The 16,340-nt window shown below is 40.5% G+C and overlaps 1 protein-coding gene across 3 annotated transcripts in view; it reads left to right on the top strand.

Annotated features, from left to right (window-relative positions):
* The window catches only part of LRRC3B (leucine rich repeat containing 3B), a 43,064-nt gene extending 27,038 nt beyond the window's left edge, over positions 1 to 16,026 (top strand). For 2 of the 3 annotated variants that reach the window (XM_030512508.1, XM_030512517.1), the window contains exon 2: positions 14,773 to 16,022. In XM_030512508.1, the coding sequence (XP_030368368.1) occupies positions 14,930 to 15,709 (780 nt within the window). In that variant the 5' untranslated portion in view covers positions 14,773 to 14,929 and the 3' untranslated portion in view covers positions 15,710 to 16,022. Of the gene's footprint in view, positions 1 to 14,772 lie in introns of all 3 variants that reach the window. The other variant, XM_030512500.1, reaches the window with a different exon arrangement.
* The last annotated feature ends 314 nt before the right edge of the window (positions 16,027 to 16,340 follow it).

A 16,340-nucleotide genomic window follows, 5' to 3' on the forward strand; every position in this document is an offset into this window, starting at 1 on the left:
GAATGCTTTAAGTTAGTAATAACTTTAGAAAAGCCTTTCAGCTTCTTAGGGTTCCTTAAACAGCCACTGGCTCTTGGGGTTGCTCAGCAGCAGGGACTCAGCCTAGCATCACGTGAGTGTCTGCCAGGGTTGCTCCTCTTCCAGCATGAAACCCAGAATGACTCCAAGTGGGAACTGTGGCACTACCTCAAAACTAGTGGGAGACTGCAGACATTGCAGAAATTATTCCCAGGAGTAGCTGTGCCATCTTTTGGGCTGCCTTCTGCTGGCACTATTACACAAAAAGGTCATTTTTTTCCTCAGCATACCTTCTATTCCACATGTAGAGAGTTGTGGTTAGTGGGTCAAAGTCCACGTGGAGACCAATAACAAGTGATGTCCCTCAGTGGTCGGTGTTGGCACCAATCCTGTTCAACATCTTTGTCATTGACATGGACAGTGGGATTGAGTGCGCCCTCAGCAAGTTTGCTGATGGCACCAAGCTGTGTGGTGCCGTCGACACACTGGAGGGAAGGGATGCCATCCAGAGGGACATTGACAGGTTTGAAAGGTGGGCCAGAGCAAACCACATGAAGTTCAACAAACCAAAGTGCAAGGTCCTACACCTGAGTCGGGGCAATCTCAGGCACAGTTACAGGCTGGGTGGAGTAGAGATTCAGAGCAGCCCTGCAGAGAAGGACTTGGGGGTGTTGGTTGATGAGAAACTGAACATGAGCTGGCTTCAGTGTGCGCTTGCAGCCCAGAAAGCCAACCATATCCTGGGCTGCATCAAAAGAAGCGTGACCAGCAGGTCGAAGGAGGCGATCCTGCCCCTCTGCTCTCATGAGACCTCACTTGGAGTATTGTGTACAGTTCTGGTGTTCTCAACATAAAAAGGACATGGAGCTGTTGGAGCGAGTCCAGAGGAGGGCCACGAGGATGATCAGGGGGCTGGAGCACGTCCCGTGTGAAGACAGGCTGAGAAAGTTGGGGCTGTTCAGCCTGGAGAAGAGAAGGCTGCGTGGAGGCCTCATAGCAGCCTTCCAGAATCTGAAGGGGGCCTACAAGAATGCTGGAGAGGGACTCTTCCTTAGGGACTGTAGCGACAGGACAAGGGGCAATAGGTTTAAACATAAGCAGAGGAAGTTCAGGTTAGATGTAAGGAAAGTGTGAGCGTGTGTGAGGGTGTGAACCGTTCTTTACTGTGAGGTTGACGAGGCACTGGAACAGGTTGCCCAAAGAAGTTGTGAATGCTCCATCTCTGGCAACGTTCAAGGCCAGGTTGGATGGAGCCTTGGGTGACATGGTCTAGGTTGAGTCATCTCTGCCCATGGCAGAGTGGTGGGAACTAGATGATCTTAAGGTCCTTTCCAACCCTAAACATTCTGTGATTCTGTGATTTTGTTGTTAATGCTTCTTGTTAAGTCAGGGTTGCAAAAGTGTGTGTCTTGTCCATGGGTATAATAACATATCATAATTTACCTCATATGTCTAGGTGTCTAGTCTTACAAACTCTTTGTATGATGTTATCACAACCATCTGAGCGTCTGTTTCATATCATTCCCAAGATCTTGAGCGCAAGCCCAGACAAGCAGCATCTGATGGGGCCACTTTGTTCACTAGTTTGTAAGGGGTTGTATCCATTAGTATGCTGTAGAAAAACCTTCTCTTCATTTTGAGGAGAGCTGACTGAAAGTTCCACATGAAAAAACTGATGAAGAAAAAATACCATCTTTCCGTAAGACAGAAAAAAAATGCCAGTGCTATATACATTTTCTATTTTAATTAAAAATGCTCATATTGTACAATGTTTTATACATTTTTTTTCTCTCAGGGGATTTAAAAGTTTTTAATTTTTTTAAAGTCATTTTATAATATTATTTATAAAATTTTCATAAAATGCAATAAGAAAACATGTTCCAATAATATTCAAAAATCCATTAAAGTGTCAATAACACCTTTGATACAAATGCTATGAAAAACACAGCAGAAATAAGAAATTACTTAACTGAAAGAATGCCACTGTAAAGGGAAGGATGTGAAATTATATTTTTTCTTTATTTCTCTTCATCTGCCATCAAAATTTGAGCCATATCTTATTTTAATGAGTAAAGGTAGGATCTACGGTTTTGCCTGGGGAACACTTTAGTAATTTTAAATCAAATAATTGTTATAAATAGAAAATATTCTCTCTCATCTTACTACAAGCATTGATTCTAAGAGAAAGCTAGTATTTCTTTTGTTATAAATAAATGATTGCCATATTAAGGCAGCTGTTAAAATCAATTATTTTAATCAATTATTTTAATCAATAATTAAATGAGGTCACTCATTCTTAATGAAGTTGTTTGTGCAACCATGAAAGTAACTTCATAATAGGAAATGATGGTCTTGTGGGTTAATATTGTAGATGAAGTAAGACAGCTCCAGGGCCGATGGTTGACTTGGCCATTTCTCCCTGTTTGCAGAGGTGTTTGCATATGCCAAAATACATTTCGGTGTTGCAACTTTGAAGAATTTTAGAATGGTTATTTGCAAGATGGCAGTTTTTTTGGTGGAAAGAGAAAGGAGAAGTTGTATATCCTAATGAAGAAAGCAGGTGAAGTGACCCATTGTAGTAGCTTTCTACTGCTTGTTGAGGCTCATGCGCTGGGTTACCACCTGGTTGCCACCTTGCAGTCTCCTGGCTTGCCATAGAACAGCACATGCTCTCTGCATCCTCTGTGGTGGCTGTGACAGTCAGGAGACTATCTTGATTTAGGAGGGTGTATGTGTGCCATGCACTGGGGACAGATTCCCTTTGCTGCAATGTGACTTTTATAGATCTTGTTAGAAACAGTGGTTAGTGACCAGACTGGGATTGCAGGTGACTTGGCAGGGCTTGGCATACCAAAGAAAACCTGAGGTGACTTGGGCTCTCTCATACTGAGTGAAAAAATTCGGCTTTATGTCTCTGCTGGAATCAGGCTGAAATGAGACTGGTAGTAAACAACTTCTGTGCTATAATAGCAGGGTGCCTTAGCGTGCAGGTGGTTTGGAAGAGAAGTGGGTGCCTTTAAGCATTGTTTTATGGTACCATGCATTTCAGACTGAAAAATGGGCACAAGCTTTATTACTTTAACATTAATGCTTTTTCATTACTCTCCCTGCCCCCCTCTTCCCCCACAAACTGCTGCATTCATCCATTATAAAGTAGCTCTTCATTTCTTCTCCTCATCTGCCATTTTTCACAGTGTAAGAAGGGAGAGGCAGGTGGGTGTCAGGAGGGACGATTGAGGACATAATGGCACTGCATCTGTTGTCAAACAAAGCCATAGCTTGGGCTGCCACTAGATAACCTGTTAAGGTAACTCACAAAGCCCTCAATGATAACAGCATCCCTCCTGCCATGGCTGCTGCTTTCTAGTGACCTGCAAGGAGGCTGAACCTATACCAAGAGCTACTCCCGTTAGGGTTTTCCATCCTCCCTCCTGCTCCTTGATGGCAGGGGTTTTGCAGTGTAGGTGTTGGTATCCATCCCTTCCAGACACTTGCAATAGGGTATTTCCACCAGGTGTCTCACTGAGGGCTTTGTGCCAGGATGTTTTAAAATAGGGAAACAAGTAGTAATGATTTGCAGGACTGAATTTGCCCTGCTCCCCCCTGCAATTTGGAAAAATGGTATAAATTTTGGTTTTTTTCCAAAATCCTATTCTTGTTCTCTTTCTCATTCCAAATATGTCAAGTTAAGTTTACCTTGGTGCCAGTACCGACTGTAACTAAAGCTAAATTAGCCCTTCTGTTAGCTCTGCTTGGTTTTCACTTTTGAACAAGCCTTAGTAAAATAAATCATGTCCCACTTGTCTTTAAATTTCATTATCATGACCTAACTTAATTTGCGATAAATTATTTCTACCTGAGCTGCTTTGGCTGTGAATGTCCAGCCTCAAGTGTCTTGCTCATTGGATCATTGCCCAGCTAATCAAGATACTTTTTTTTTTTTCCCTTCACAACTCCTGCTTTTTGTATCAGCTAGCTCCACCAAAGTCAACTTGGCTGTATAACCTCCGTGGGGACACACAAAGAGTGAATGCATTCTTGTCTTTAAAATAAAGGTTTTATTGAACTGAGTTTCAGTATCTTCCTGTTGTGCTCTAGTGCTTCTAATAAAGACTTCTTTTCCCTTAGAATAAATGTGACCTCAACAGTTTGTTTTCATATTGGAGGCAGCCATTGCAACACTTTCTTTTGGCTCTTCCTTTCCTTTATTCTCTCCTTGGGAAGAATGACTGACTGACTGGAAAAATCTCTGCTCACTTGGTATTGAGCAGCTGTGCCTTGTTTTTGTTTTTTAGCACAGCTAGGTTTCCTGTCTGATAAGGACTGCTGTTAATTTCCACTGAGAACTGCAATCCTTCCTCCCCATTCCTTTTCTTTAGCAATTGTTGATAAACAACTTTTATTTCAGCCCCCTGAACACTGAAGACTTGCCTCTCTCCAAACTGCTGAGTTGCAGACAGGCCAGATATTTTTTGCTGAGTTAAGGCTCAGAGAACCCTTAAAGGATTTCAGCCTCCTACATCACTTGCAATGATCGTATGTCCTCAGAAGAGAAACTTATACAGTGAGTTTTTTATCCCTTTGGAAAAATACTGCATGGTTTAAGAAAAAACCAAAGTATTTTACATTTTACCTGACTTGTTGGACAGCCTTGGAGATGCTCCAGATCAGTCATTTCAAAATGAAAACATGCTGATTGTTGCTTAGGTGGAACACATGTAGTTTGCAAAGTCCTTTAGTGGCAGCTGAGGGCCTGACTCACCAGCACATTAAAACAATAGCCAGTTTTTCTAACTCTCATTTGGAGATAAGTGCTAACACACAACTGTTTGGGATGAGCAGTCAAATGTTTTCCTTCAATGTACCCTTTCTTCTGAAAACAGACACCCTTGCTTGGTGTCTAGATCCTGATGGAGCAGATACGTCTGCTAGAGTAGTTTAACTATTGTGGTGGATGTTGACAGAATTGAATTTTTTGAGGGCATTCAGACTCTGCTGAAGGCATCCAGTTACCTTCTGGTACAGGATGGTGCAAGAACGGTGGGTACAAAAGGTACTGCCTTGGTCACACAGCAGTCGCCTCGGTTCTCACATGCTTCAGTCTGACCTAAATTACTGGGCTCAATATGAGGTTTACTGGTAAAATGACATGTCATGTGATAGGCAGGGGGTCAGATTAGATGATCTAATAGCTCCATCTGGCCTCAAACTCTTAATTAGGGAAATGCCGCCAGCACAAGATGGCATTGAAGCTTTCCACTGCTAGATTTTGCTTGCTGAGGAGATCCTCAGCTGAAGCAGAGCTGCAGAGGTTGTACTTGGGCTAGTGTTTTCCTCAGCCAATAATGCCGGCAGCAACCGGCAGAGCTGAACGCTAGTCCTGATGGGAACCTGCTAATCTTGGTTTCATGAAAGTGCAAAAGCCCTGTCTCTAACTATTCCAGACTGTCACACGTTCCGCTTTTAGAGCTCTAATGATATCTAAATACAGAAATAAATTCTATTATTAGCTCGGTACTATGGCATTCATTGACAGAAAAAGATAAGTTTCTCTGGCAAGCTCATGAAAAAGAAATTACAGTTATTTGAAGTTGCTCATGGATTAAATATTAAAAGTGGAGATGTGGTTTTACTGGTGGGTGGTTTGATGTGGTAGAGGTTTATGATACTTTTGCTGAACACCCTTGGTGCAGAAATGGGAAGTACAGATGTGTGTGTTGTTGTAGATGTGCTCCTTGCTTGCTCAGCTGTGCAGTGGCACTGTGAAGGTTTAACAACCACAGACATAGCAAAACCAGCATCACTGATCAGCCACTTTCTCTGGCAAGCCCACATGGCTTGTAGTTAACTCAGTGTGTCACTTGATTCCAAAAGGTCACTTGAATGTCTTCTTAAAGTTGCTTAGTTGCTTATTGATCTCATAATTATTCCATACTTGCTGCCTCTTTTCCTATTTTCTGAAATGTGTTCGTAGGTCACAATTTTAATTCCTTCAACAGAAGATTGTGTGTTTGTGGTGTTGAGCATTCATATTTAAGTTTAGAGCTTTTAATTGGGAATTTCAAACTCTATTGGCTTCCTTTATATACAAATGTTACACGCTTCGTTTTTCTTGCATTTTTCTAAATCAGATACTCCTGCATGCCTCTCAAATGTCCTGTTATTATACAAGTAGGGTATTTGAAAGCACAAGGAGCTGAATTAATAACTGCTGAGGTACTCTATTCTGAAGCGCTGTCCCCTATTGCTAATTTAGCTTGTGGTTCCCCCTACTTCCCCTTTTCATATTTTTTCATACACAGTAATTGTTCTGGAAGTATGTTCTTTGTCTTTGTGGTCTCATCTTGTAGGTATTAATCAGATTATTTTATTTCATTAGTAGCTTCTACTGCTCTGGCTTCTTTCCTTGCGAATTCCTTGTGTCATACATTATTGTTCTGTGTTCATGTCACTGGGCAATTGTGCATGGAGAGAAACAGCCCTGGTTTCCTGTGGTTTAAGTCAACAGGGTAATCTAGATCCCAAACTGCATGCTGAACTGCCACTGCGGCACTGCCTCTGCTCACATCTGTATTTCCTTTCGTCTGCGGTGACGCACTGTGGTTCCTGGGAACCTGCTCTGTGGCAGAGGGACAGCTGGAAGAAGCAACTTTCAGTCATGCTCTGCTTCATTCTCCTCCTCCCTTCCCTGTCTTTCTTTGGAGTCTGTAACACATTTCCTAGGATGCCAAGGTATCTGCTGCCAGCAGCTGTCTTGCTGTCTGCTTTGTGCAACTGTTGTCAACTTTACTGAGCTGCTAGCATGTTCCTTGCTGAATGGTCCCTTCAGGTTTGCACGTTTATTTCTGCCTTGCTGATTTTATTATCGACACAGCTTCCCCAGCCTAATTACAACTTATCTCTTCCTACTGCCTACTAAGTTACAGGAACATTTGGATGAACCTTAAATGAGCCTGAAGATAGCAGTGTGCAGAACCAAATAAGCACCCTTAAAAGTGTAAGAAAGGTATCTAGATGGTCTGAATCTTGCTTATCTTTGCAAGGTGGTACTTTAAAGGCCTATTAGTTTCTGATAGCACAGGTTTTGTTACCAGTGGAGGGGTTAGATTTACACTTTGCAAAATAAAAACAGGATTTTCAGTTGGACAAGGACACCATCTGCAGTCACCAGATGCAGTTATCAAGATTAAATTGAAAGACTTGTCACTGATTATGCTGGTAATCATTGAGGTGGTCAGTGTAATTATCTTGAGATTGAGAAGATGTTTTCTCTGATACGGTACTGCAGCAGAATTAAGTTGAAGCAGCATCCATCATTAGTTACCACGTATGGCTCCAACTAAGCACGTTTTTCGCTTTGATCACGTTATTTTATAATATGGGAGAAAAATAGATCAGCAAATATTGTGAAATTGACTTTTTATTTTGAAAACATTTTCCATTGGATTCTATCGATTTATTGAAAGCCAGACTTTAAAACAGACTTGAGTCTGGGTCTCTTTACCCGAGGAATACAGTGTATTTCCACTTCAGATTATTTTAAGCTTTCAGAGTATATTATTTTCTAGTATGGATCATATGGAGGATTGACTCAGCTGCTGCTGGAAAGGGTTTTCTTGCCAAACAGAATGGTTGTTATGTTGTCTCAGAAAATGTCACTGAGACTCGGTAGATATAATCCCAAACTCTAAAAATGTTTTTGACTGTAATGCACACGAATAATTAATCCAGAAACAAATTACATGGCTTTTTAGAACTCTTTACAGTCATTTGTCTGTGTTGGAGCATTTCCATTTAGCATCTGTAATGTGGTTCTTTATGTTCTTATATAGGGGTAAAAAAAATCCATTTTGCAGATATGTTTGCTGAGCAGCAACTGGCATACCTTGAGCCTTTCTTCATGCTTGTATAGATTATCGAGGCAATGTTGCATATATAGTGATAAATGATGTTCTAGAGATTATGATATTTATCTTATTTCTATCTTATGACTTTAATTCTTAACTTACTTCATGTTGCCATTATATATGCACTGTAAGCATATGTAATGCTTTCTTTCCTTTTTCAAATGGCATAGACATGCATACAAAATGTGTTTTATATTTTACCAGAAGGGAATATTGCTCAGGGAAGGGACAGGAACCTTTTGTAGTCATATAAAGAGGATGCAGGAGATAACTGGGAAAGGAAGGCAGCACTGAGCATCTTCTAAAAAGCAAGTGATTCAGTCTGTGTTAGGGCTTGAAAGAAAGAGGTCTAGGAGCATCCCTGACAGCTGTTTCTTTAATTTCATTCAAGTATATCAAATTTCATTCCAGGAAATGTGTTTCCACAGGAGACTTCCAAGAGCAAAGCATCTTAGGGAAGATAGGAGATAATCAGTAATATTTTTCTGGCATTGATCTGTTGTTATATCTGCTAAGCTTCACACAATTATTTATCAGCTGAGAGTTATAAAATAATTCCTGAGTTGACATCAAAAGGGAGAAAAGTCAAATACATTTTTTAACATGAACCCAACTCATCAGTCTTAAAGTGCTGATTCATTTGCCCACACAGTATAATTAAGCTGTTAATCTGTAATAAGGAGTGATACATTCAATGATCTCACAATCAGAAAGTGATTATAGCCTAAAATGTTCATTTGGCTCTCCTCTACCATTTATTACTCCATGACTGTTAAGAGAGGGTATTTGGAGCTTAGGATCTATAATTTTTACCTACACAGTCTGCTTCTGCAACTGGGAGTGGTTTGCCATAAGCAGCTGTTGGAAAGATGTCTATACTGGAAGGTTTTGGGGAACAAAATGTTGACATTCTGAGTCCTGTCTTAGAGGAGAATATTCTAGTTTGAGTACATTTGGTGTTTCATCAGATAATGAATCTATTATGTACTTGGAGTTCAGGCTCACACTGATTAATCATGACATTTCAATTATTCATTGAATCAGTGATCATTTGCACCCCTTTTCCCCACCTCATTTGCTGTTGACTCCTATTAATTTCTCTTCTTACTGTGTTAGGATTTCATCTTGCTGTGTTCTGAAATCCTGAAAATCTTCCATTGCCAGAGACTTTAATCTGGGAATTTAAATCACCTGGCACCTTGCAAGCAGCTCTTGGCTCTCCCTGGTTTGGGGCTTGATAGCATTTTAACTGTCTACCTACCTTCAAGTTAGCTATGCTGTGAAGCAGCATCAAATGCGCTGCATTTGATGAGTGCCAGGGAGAGATGAGTGGAAGACAGAGGTTGTCCTGAGACTTGAGACCAGATTCTTGTTTCATCTGCTACACTGAATTTCCTGACAGTGTCTTGAAGCCACCATCAAGTTTCCCAGCTTGGAGTTTGCCTGTGCAGCTAGTGAGATTGCCACAGTGCCTTCCCCACTGACAGTATACAGGCAATGTTGTTGTAAAGGATTGGGTTGTTTGTCTGCAGGAATTCACTTGGTAGCCATGAAATTTGTTGTACTGTAGCACACAAGCAGCACAGAGATGAGACGCAGCTGCTGTGTTCTCCTTTGGGTCCTGCAGCTCCCACTCATCTCCACCTTGCAGGTATCCCCACTTCTAGGCTCAGTACCCACTTAGTAACGTTGCCATGGTGTAGCTTTTTCACATGTCCACAGGGAAGTGAACAAAAATACCTTTTTTATTTCCCCCCCCTTTTTTTTTTTTTTTTTTTTTTAATAATTACTGTTATTTTGAATCTGTCACTTTTGAGCCATCATCTAAATCCTGGAACAGATTTAGAGTAAGATGTGGAAGAGGGTCCGCATTTTTACATCTATCTTCTTGTGTTTTTAAACAGTTATGATCAGATTCAGCCCACAGGTGTTGGAAGAGCCAGGCAGGATTTCATGGAGGTTTTTCCCCCAATGTGCACAGTTTGTTGGCCTCCAGAGGCTCAACTGCTCTCAAACACAGCATACAGATGCGCAGGACAACCCATTGTGTAGCTTAGTGGAAGGTCTGTACTAACCAGTAGTAAAAGATTGGTTAAGGATAGGATGTATAGAAATAGTTCTCCCCATGGATATCTTCTCTGGTTTGGTTCTTCATAAATATGCTATCTGCAGTTGTTTGGGAATAGAGGTGGCAAATCTTTCTCTGGTTCAGGTAAAATTGTCCTGTCCTCAGTCCTTTAGCAAACTGGACTTTTCAGGTGGGCTACTCACCTGAGAATTTAAGCTTTTAGTCTCCAGCTCGTGGCTGTCTTGTCAGTACTACATACATGATAATATTTTTATAAATTAACTAGTATATGGCATTTTATGACAACAGGGCAGGGGGAAACGAGTACAAGGAGAAAATATATAGGTCTCTGATACAGGTCTGACTGTGGAGAGCAAGGCAGATGTGTGCTGTAACAAGCAGACTGGCATTACAGGAAGAAGAGCTCAAGGAAAACAATCCATTGAAAAGATAAGTATTTTCTATTTCAGTGGGTAATTTGCTAAACCTGATATAAAAGAAAAAATATGGTGAAGTTAAGATCTATTTTAATAGAGAATAGGAGAGTAGATTTATCAATGAGAATCTTTGCTATATACCAACATAGTCAATGTCTTAAAGAGGAGGAAAAAAAAAAAAATTATAATGAAGTCAGGTCTTCCAAAGCTATAAAGCATCTCAGTAATTTTCTGGAAGTCAGATAAAATAATGTTCTTTTTACAATGTACCCTTTTAATGGATTTTTAGTTATAAAATTTTAATTTTTATAACTAAATATAATTTATTCAAAGTGCAAGTTTGCTCTAAAGGATGTCTAAAAAAAGAGCCCCGCAGGAGTCTTTGTTTCCTGGGCTTTTCTAATTCTGTATCAAACTTCCGATGTTGGCGTGCAAGGTTGTTACTCTGAAGGGTAGGAGTTTACTTAGACTTGGCTTGAAAAGTCAAGCTGGTTTTCTAGGGATCTCTTGAAGGTTTATTGGGAGCTGAGAGTTTCATTTGAAGGCGTAAAGCTGCACATATACATATGAGCAGTTGGTAGATTTATATGTGAGTCTGTGGGCTGTATGTGAGGAGGACAGGAGGCAGCTCGACATGTGCAGTGCATCTCCAATATGGAGGGCCAACAGTTGCTCACAGGATGCCTTTGGTATTTAGTGAAAAAACAGTGTCATTTGTGGAGGACTCTCTGATCCCAAGGAGCATGGAGCTCTGTGGTGTCACTTAGGATCTGTTTTCCAATGAGGGTTTCTCCAGGTACTGTGCCTAAAATTAGTTTTCCTGGTGGTTGAAAAGTGACAGACCAGACAGATTGAGTGCAATCACGATGCAACCAACAGGCCACCCCCTGTGGTTATCTGTTGGCTGCTTCCTTTTGCCTCTTCCTGTTCTTGCTTGCTTGTTTGAGCACATAAACTACAGGAACAAGAAATTCCTCTCTAATCATGGCACCTTCAGTAACCACAAATATAAACCGTGTGTGTGCAGGTGCTGAGCATCTCTAGTTAGCTGTGACCCCTTTGACATTGCTGGAGTAATGAATGCAGTCTTTTTCCTCAGGGGATCCAGCTTTGAAGACAAGAAGAGACATTGTTCTAGTACCTTGCATTATTAATAGGGAAATGGAGTTGCTATCACTGAATTTCCTTCACAGCGAGATGTGTGTGCCATGTACTCTCTGCACACAACAGGAAGATGGTGTAGTTGCTCAAATGCCATGAATGGCCATCAGGAAAAGGATTATCTTGATCTCTCCGCAGCAGACGTGTTTGTGAATTCACTTAAAAATGTCTGAGGCCTTTGTTTCCAGGTGGGAAGTTGGAAGGACTAATGCTTCCTTACATCACTCATTTCTTGTGAGGAGGACTTACTAGTCAAATACCTAATTTAGTGGTATTGCATTCAGATGCTAAGATACAGTCTCTGCACCCTGCTTGAAAGGCAATCATCTGCAAGTACCTGACACCTGAAGCTCAGTAGAAATTTCAGTGTGCATTAAAAGCAAATGTGCTTTCCTTGAGGATTTCAGGTTTTGTACGTTTTCCTATGCTATTGTATGTGAATGGTCTAGAAAACTTGAAAACCAGTTTAAATTGCAAAAATATAAAGAATTCTTTTGTGTGATCTTCCCTCTACAGTTTTATTGTCCTGCAATATTCGACTTCTATCTTAGGTTTTCTATGTTTGTATTTGTGTTTTAGAAGCGTGCTTTGTAGTATTACTGTCACTTCCCTGTGCCTTCATTTGCTCTTTTATTTTTCTTTTCTTTTTTCTTGATTTGCAGATTTCTAATTAATTAATATATTTATTTGAATTCTGTATCTTCCATTCCTTTCTCTGTAGTCTTAATGTTTCTGTCTGGTATATATCTCTTGTCTTTATTCCAGCTTTGTTACCTTCTTTATTTGTTGTGTTACAAGCAGAGAAAATTAGATAAATGCTCAAGAATCAAAAATCTTCCTTTTAGCATTGCAAATGTGACGATCCTAGTTCACTTTTCTCTTGTTGCAGTCACTAGGATACCTGGGAGTCAAGAAAGTACTCGCTGTAAGTTTGTTGGTGAAACCCAAACCTCCGCTATCCCTTCGATAAGATATTGTGATTATGGAAGTAAACAAAGCTCTGTTTCCCCTGACTGAGGCTCAGTCCCTTTGGGTTGCTTACGGTTAAATTACTGAGAATTTGCTGAGCTTTGTTCTTGCTCAGCTAAGTTTTGTTGACTGGGTTGTTAATTATGGGTTTAAACTTGTATTTACTCTTTCCATAAAAACATTGAGAGTTTTTCCTCCTTCTTTTATCTATTTACTTAGTTATCGCTTTTGAAGAGGCATTGCTTCATTAAACACTTTCCTGCTTAGTCTGTAATGATCCTACTTCATCCACTCTAAGCACATTAATACCTTAAAGAAAAAAAGCTTCGTCTTCAGTGGGATGAAGATGTTCCATATTGTCTTTGGTGCTTGACACATGATCTTCGGTGGTGTAGCAGCATTATGGGGGACTTGGCAGGATCCATGGTGTCATTCCAGGTTGGCATGTTTTTTTCCACCTGTAATGAAGCAGATATGATATTTAATGGTTACATGCTTTTACAAAATTAAGCATCTGAGACTCCTTCAGGTCTTTGCTTTTTCACCTCAATCCATTCCTGCAGTAGGACTCCAGCATCACTGGCAGGAAGGCACTGTATACAGTGCCTATAGGTGATGAGTGCACAGTACCTATAGGTGATGAGATGATGCTCATTCTGTGGTGATGAGCTGACCACTCATATACTCTTGGTACAGCACAGTGAGGCACAGAAACATGAAGGGAAAAGAAAATAGGTGTCTGTTCTTCCATGGGACAGGCATTCTTCATGGGGCAGGCTGGGAAAAAACAGAAATGGCAAGGATGAACCCAGTGCAGCAGGCTTTCATGTAAACAGAGGTCCTGCAGAAGTCCATTGATTGTGGAAGTACTACCTCCACTCTCTATCCTCAATAGGAGCTTTTTGTGCTCTGCTTACATCCCTTCTTAATGGTTTCACATTTCCAGGCTTCACAATTTCTCATTGCTAACAATTTCCTTTCTTTTTAATTGAAGACTAGAAGTTTTATGGACTCCGAGTGTAAACTTTCTGTTTAGGTCCTTGGGCAATCTCTCTCTTGATCAATAAATAAGTTGAAGAGTGAAGTGATACACTACTACTTGCAGTGGCTGCAGTAAGAGCATGCAAATAAGGCTGCAAATATCCAAGCTGTTACAAAGACAGAGGGCATGTACATGAAAGCAAATGGACCTGTTGTGGTTAAAAATTCATAGTTTACCATTATAGGGGAAAAAATAAATGAGGTTGTCTTTGAAACCTTATAGGTCAGCATTTCAGACTTCTGTATTTGTGCTTCAATTAAAGGAGAAAATGGAAAAACTTCTGGATATTTGCTATTTTTAAGCCAACTTGAGAAGGTGAAGCAGAAGCTATTTTTCATATGTTCTTTTAGCAAATTGCATGCCATGAATAAGATTTTTTTTGTTTGGCTCTTACATAGGTTTATGTGAGTTCTATTTGGTTAGGAGGCAGGTGTGTGAGGTTTTAGCAATTGTTACATTTCTTTCTTTTTCTCTATGATAAATGAAAAGAAATTTTTCAGGAAAACTGGAAGTAGGCATTATTTCTGTGAGTCTTACAAAATGCTGGGAGTTACAGGAAATGAAGGGTTCAAAAGCAGAAAAGCAGGATGGGGGGACAAACAAGGCCTTGGTGGATGTTTGTGGTGTCTTACAGCAGCATTTGGTTTACTTGGGTTTTTTTGTTTCTTGGCATAGTAAAAATATTTCCTTGCTGAAGTACTTTGATTTGGACTTAAAATAGCATAAATTATTTTGGGATAAATTCACATTAGCCACCACAAATTCCTTGCTTACCTGTCACTGTTCCTGGAGATACAACTCTAAGCTCCTGGTAATGCATCTTCTATTTTAGCAAGGGAAAACATAATTTAGATTTATAGCTATTTTAGAAACGTCTGTAATAAAAACAAACCAGTGCCTCCTTTAATAAGTATTTAAGCCCAAACCTGTGCAATTTGTAACAAATGTAGTCTATTCACTTAAAAATGTCCTTGGGATTTATGCACCAAACTCAGATTAATGCTAATAGGAGTTACCTAAATAAATTCTCTGGTACACTGATAGGATACTAGATCATTTATTTAGTGTTGCATTTCACTTCACCTTCATCTTATTTCTATTTTTTTAATGAAAACAAAATTGGCATTGGAGTTTATGGTATAAGGAGTCTTTTTTCCTTCTTCTCTGTAGGTGTGCTTCTAAAAAGAGTATTGACCATGAGGAAGCCCATGTGATGGTCCACTAATCACACTGAAGAAAATGAAGCCACGTTTCAGCTTTGCCGATCCTTTTCCCACCACTGTTGGCTGAATGAGAAATGGTAGTGTGATTATGCTGACACCCCAGCATGCATTTGGTAGACCTGTGGTTAACTCGTTCCCTCTCCATGTGTCTGCTCTTACAAAGTTTTGTCCTCATGATACTGTGCTTTCATTCTGCCAGTATGTGCCCAAAAGGCTGCCTCTGTTCTCACTCTGGAGGTCTGAATGTCAGCTGTAGCAATGCAAATCTCAAGGAAATACCCAGAGATCTCCCTCCAGAAACAGTCTTACTTTATTTGGACTCCAATCAGATAACATCTATCCCCAACGAAATTTTTAAGGACTTGCACCAACTGAGAGTCCTCAATTTATCAAAAAATGGGATTGAGTTTATAGATGAACATGCCTTTAAAGGGGTGGCAGAAACCTTGCAGACTCTGGATTTGTCCGACAACCGGATTCAAAGCGTGCACAAAAACGCTTTCAACAACTTAAAGGCCAGAGCCAGAATTGCGAACAACCCCTGGCATTGTGACTGCACGCTGCAGCAGGTGTTGAGGAGCATGGCCTCCAACCACGAGACGGCCAACAATGTCATCTGCAAGACTTCTGTTCTGGATGAGCATGCGGGGAGACCATTCCTCAATGCTGCCAATGATGCTGACCTCTGCAACCTTCCTAAAAAGACTACCGATTATGCCATGCTGGTCACCATGTTTGGCTGGTTCACCATGGTGATCTCATACGTGGTTTATTACGTCCGGCAAAATCAGGAGGATGCAAGGAGGCACCTTGAGTACTTGAAATCCCTGCCAAGCAGGCAAAAGAAACCAGATGAAGCCGATGACATTAGCACTGTGGTATAGTATTCTGAATACAATGACTGCCTTTGTGATGGAAACTAGATTTGGATGACACTAAAACCAGAGGTTTACTTCTAACATTCATTGTAAACATTGAGACTTTTGGGTTTTTTTTTCCTGTTTAACTGAATTACGCCACTGTTGGGCTTTCTAACAGAAAGTTTTGTCTGGGTGGTATACTTTAATCATTTCTCTGGTGGTACCCTAAAGCAAGTGAATTAATGTGTAAACATTAGTTTAGACCCATTCCACTATTTAATAACGAAATTTATTTTTTTAATTTAAAAACCAAATAAAAGCTCAAATTTGAACCATGTAAACTAGAGTAATTTATTGATCAGAAACATGTCTTGTGCCCAAGCACACTTGGTTTGACCTGTATTTGTAAGGTAGAAGAGAGGAGCAATGCTGAAGTGGGCTGTGAGAGGTCCAGGATTGGAGGGTCCCTGAAGGGCACTTCTCTCCCTGGGGTGCAAGGTGAATGGTAGCCCACTCTGGGGGCTGCTTGCTATGACAGGAAAGGGGCACAATGTGGGGAGAGCAAAGCATCCTGACTCCAGGTGTAAAGGACCGATGTTTTGGCAGCACTGCTGAGGAGCCAACATGAAGGAGCTGCATTGCAGGACACTGAAGG

Source organism: Strigops habroptila, chromosome 1, assembly GCF_004027225.2.
Source record: "Strigops habroptila isolate Jane chromosome 1, bStrHab1.2.pri, whole genome shotgun sequence".
In the NCBI taxonomy this organism is placed as follows: domain Eukaryota; kingdom Metazoa; phylum Chordata; class Aves; order Psittaciformes; family Psittacidae; genus Strigops; species Strigops habroptila.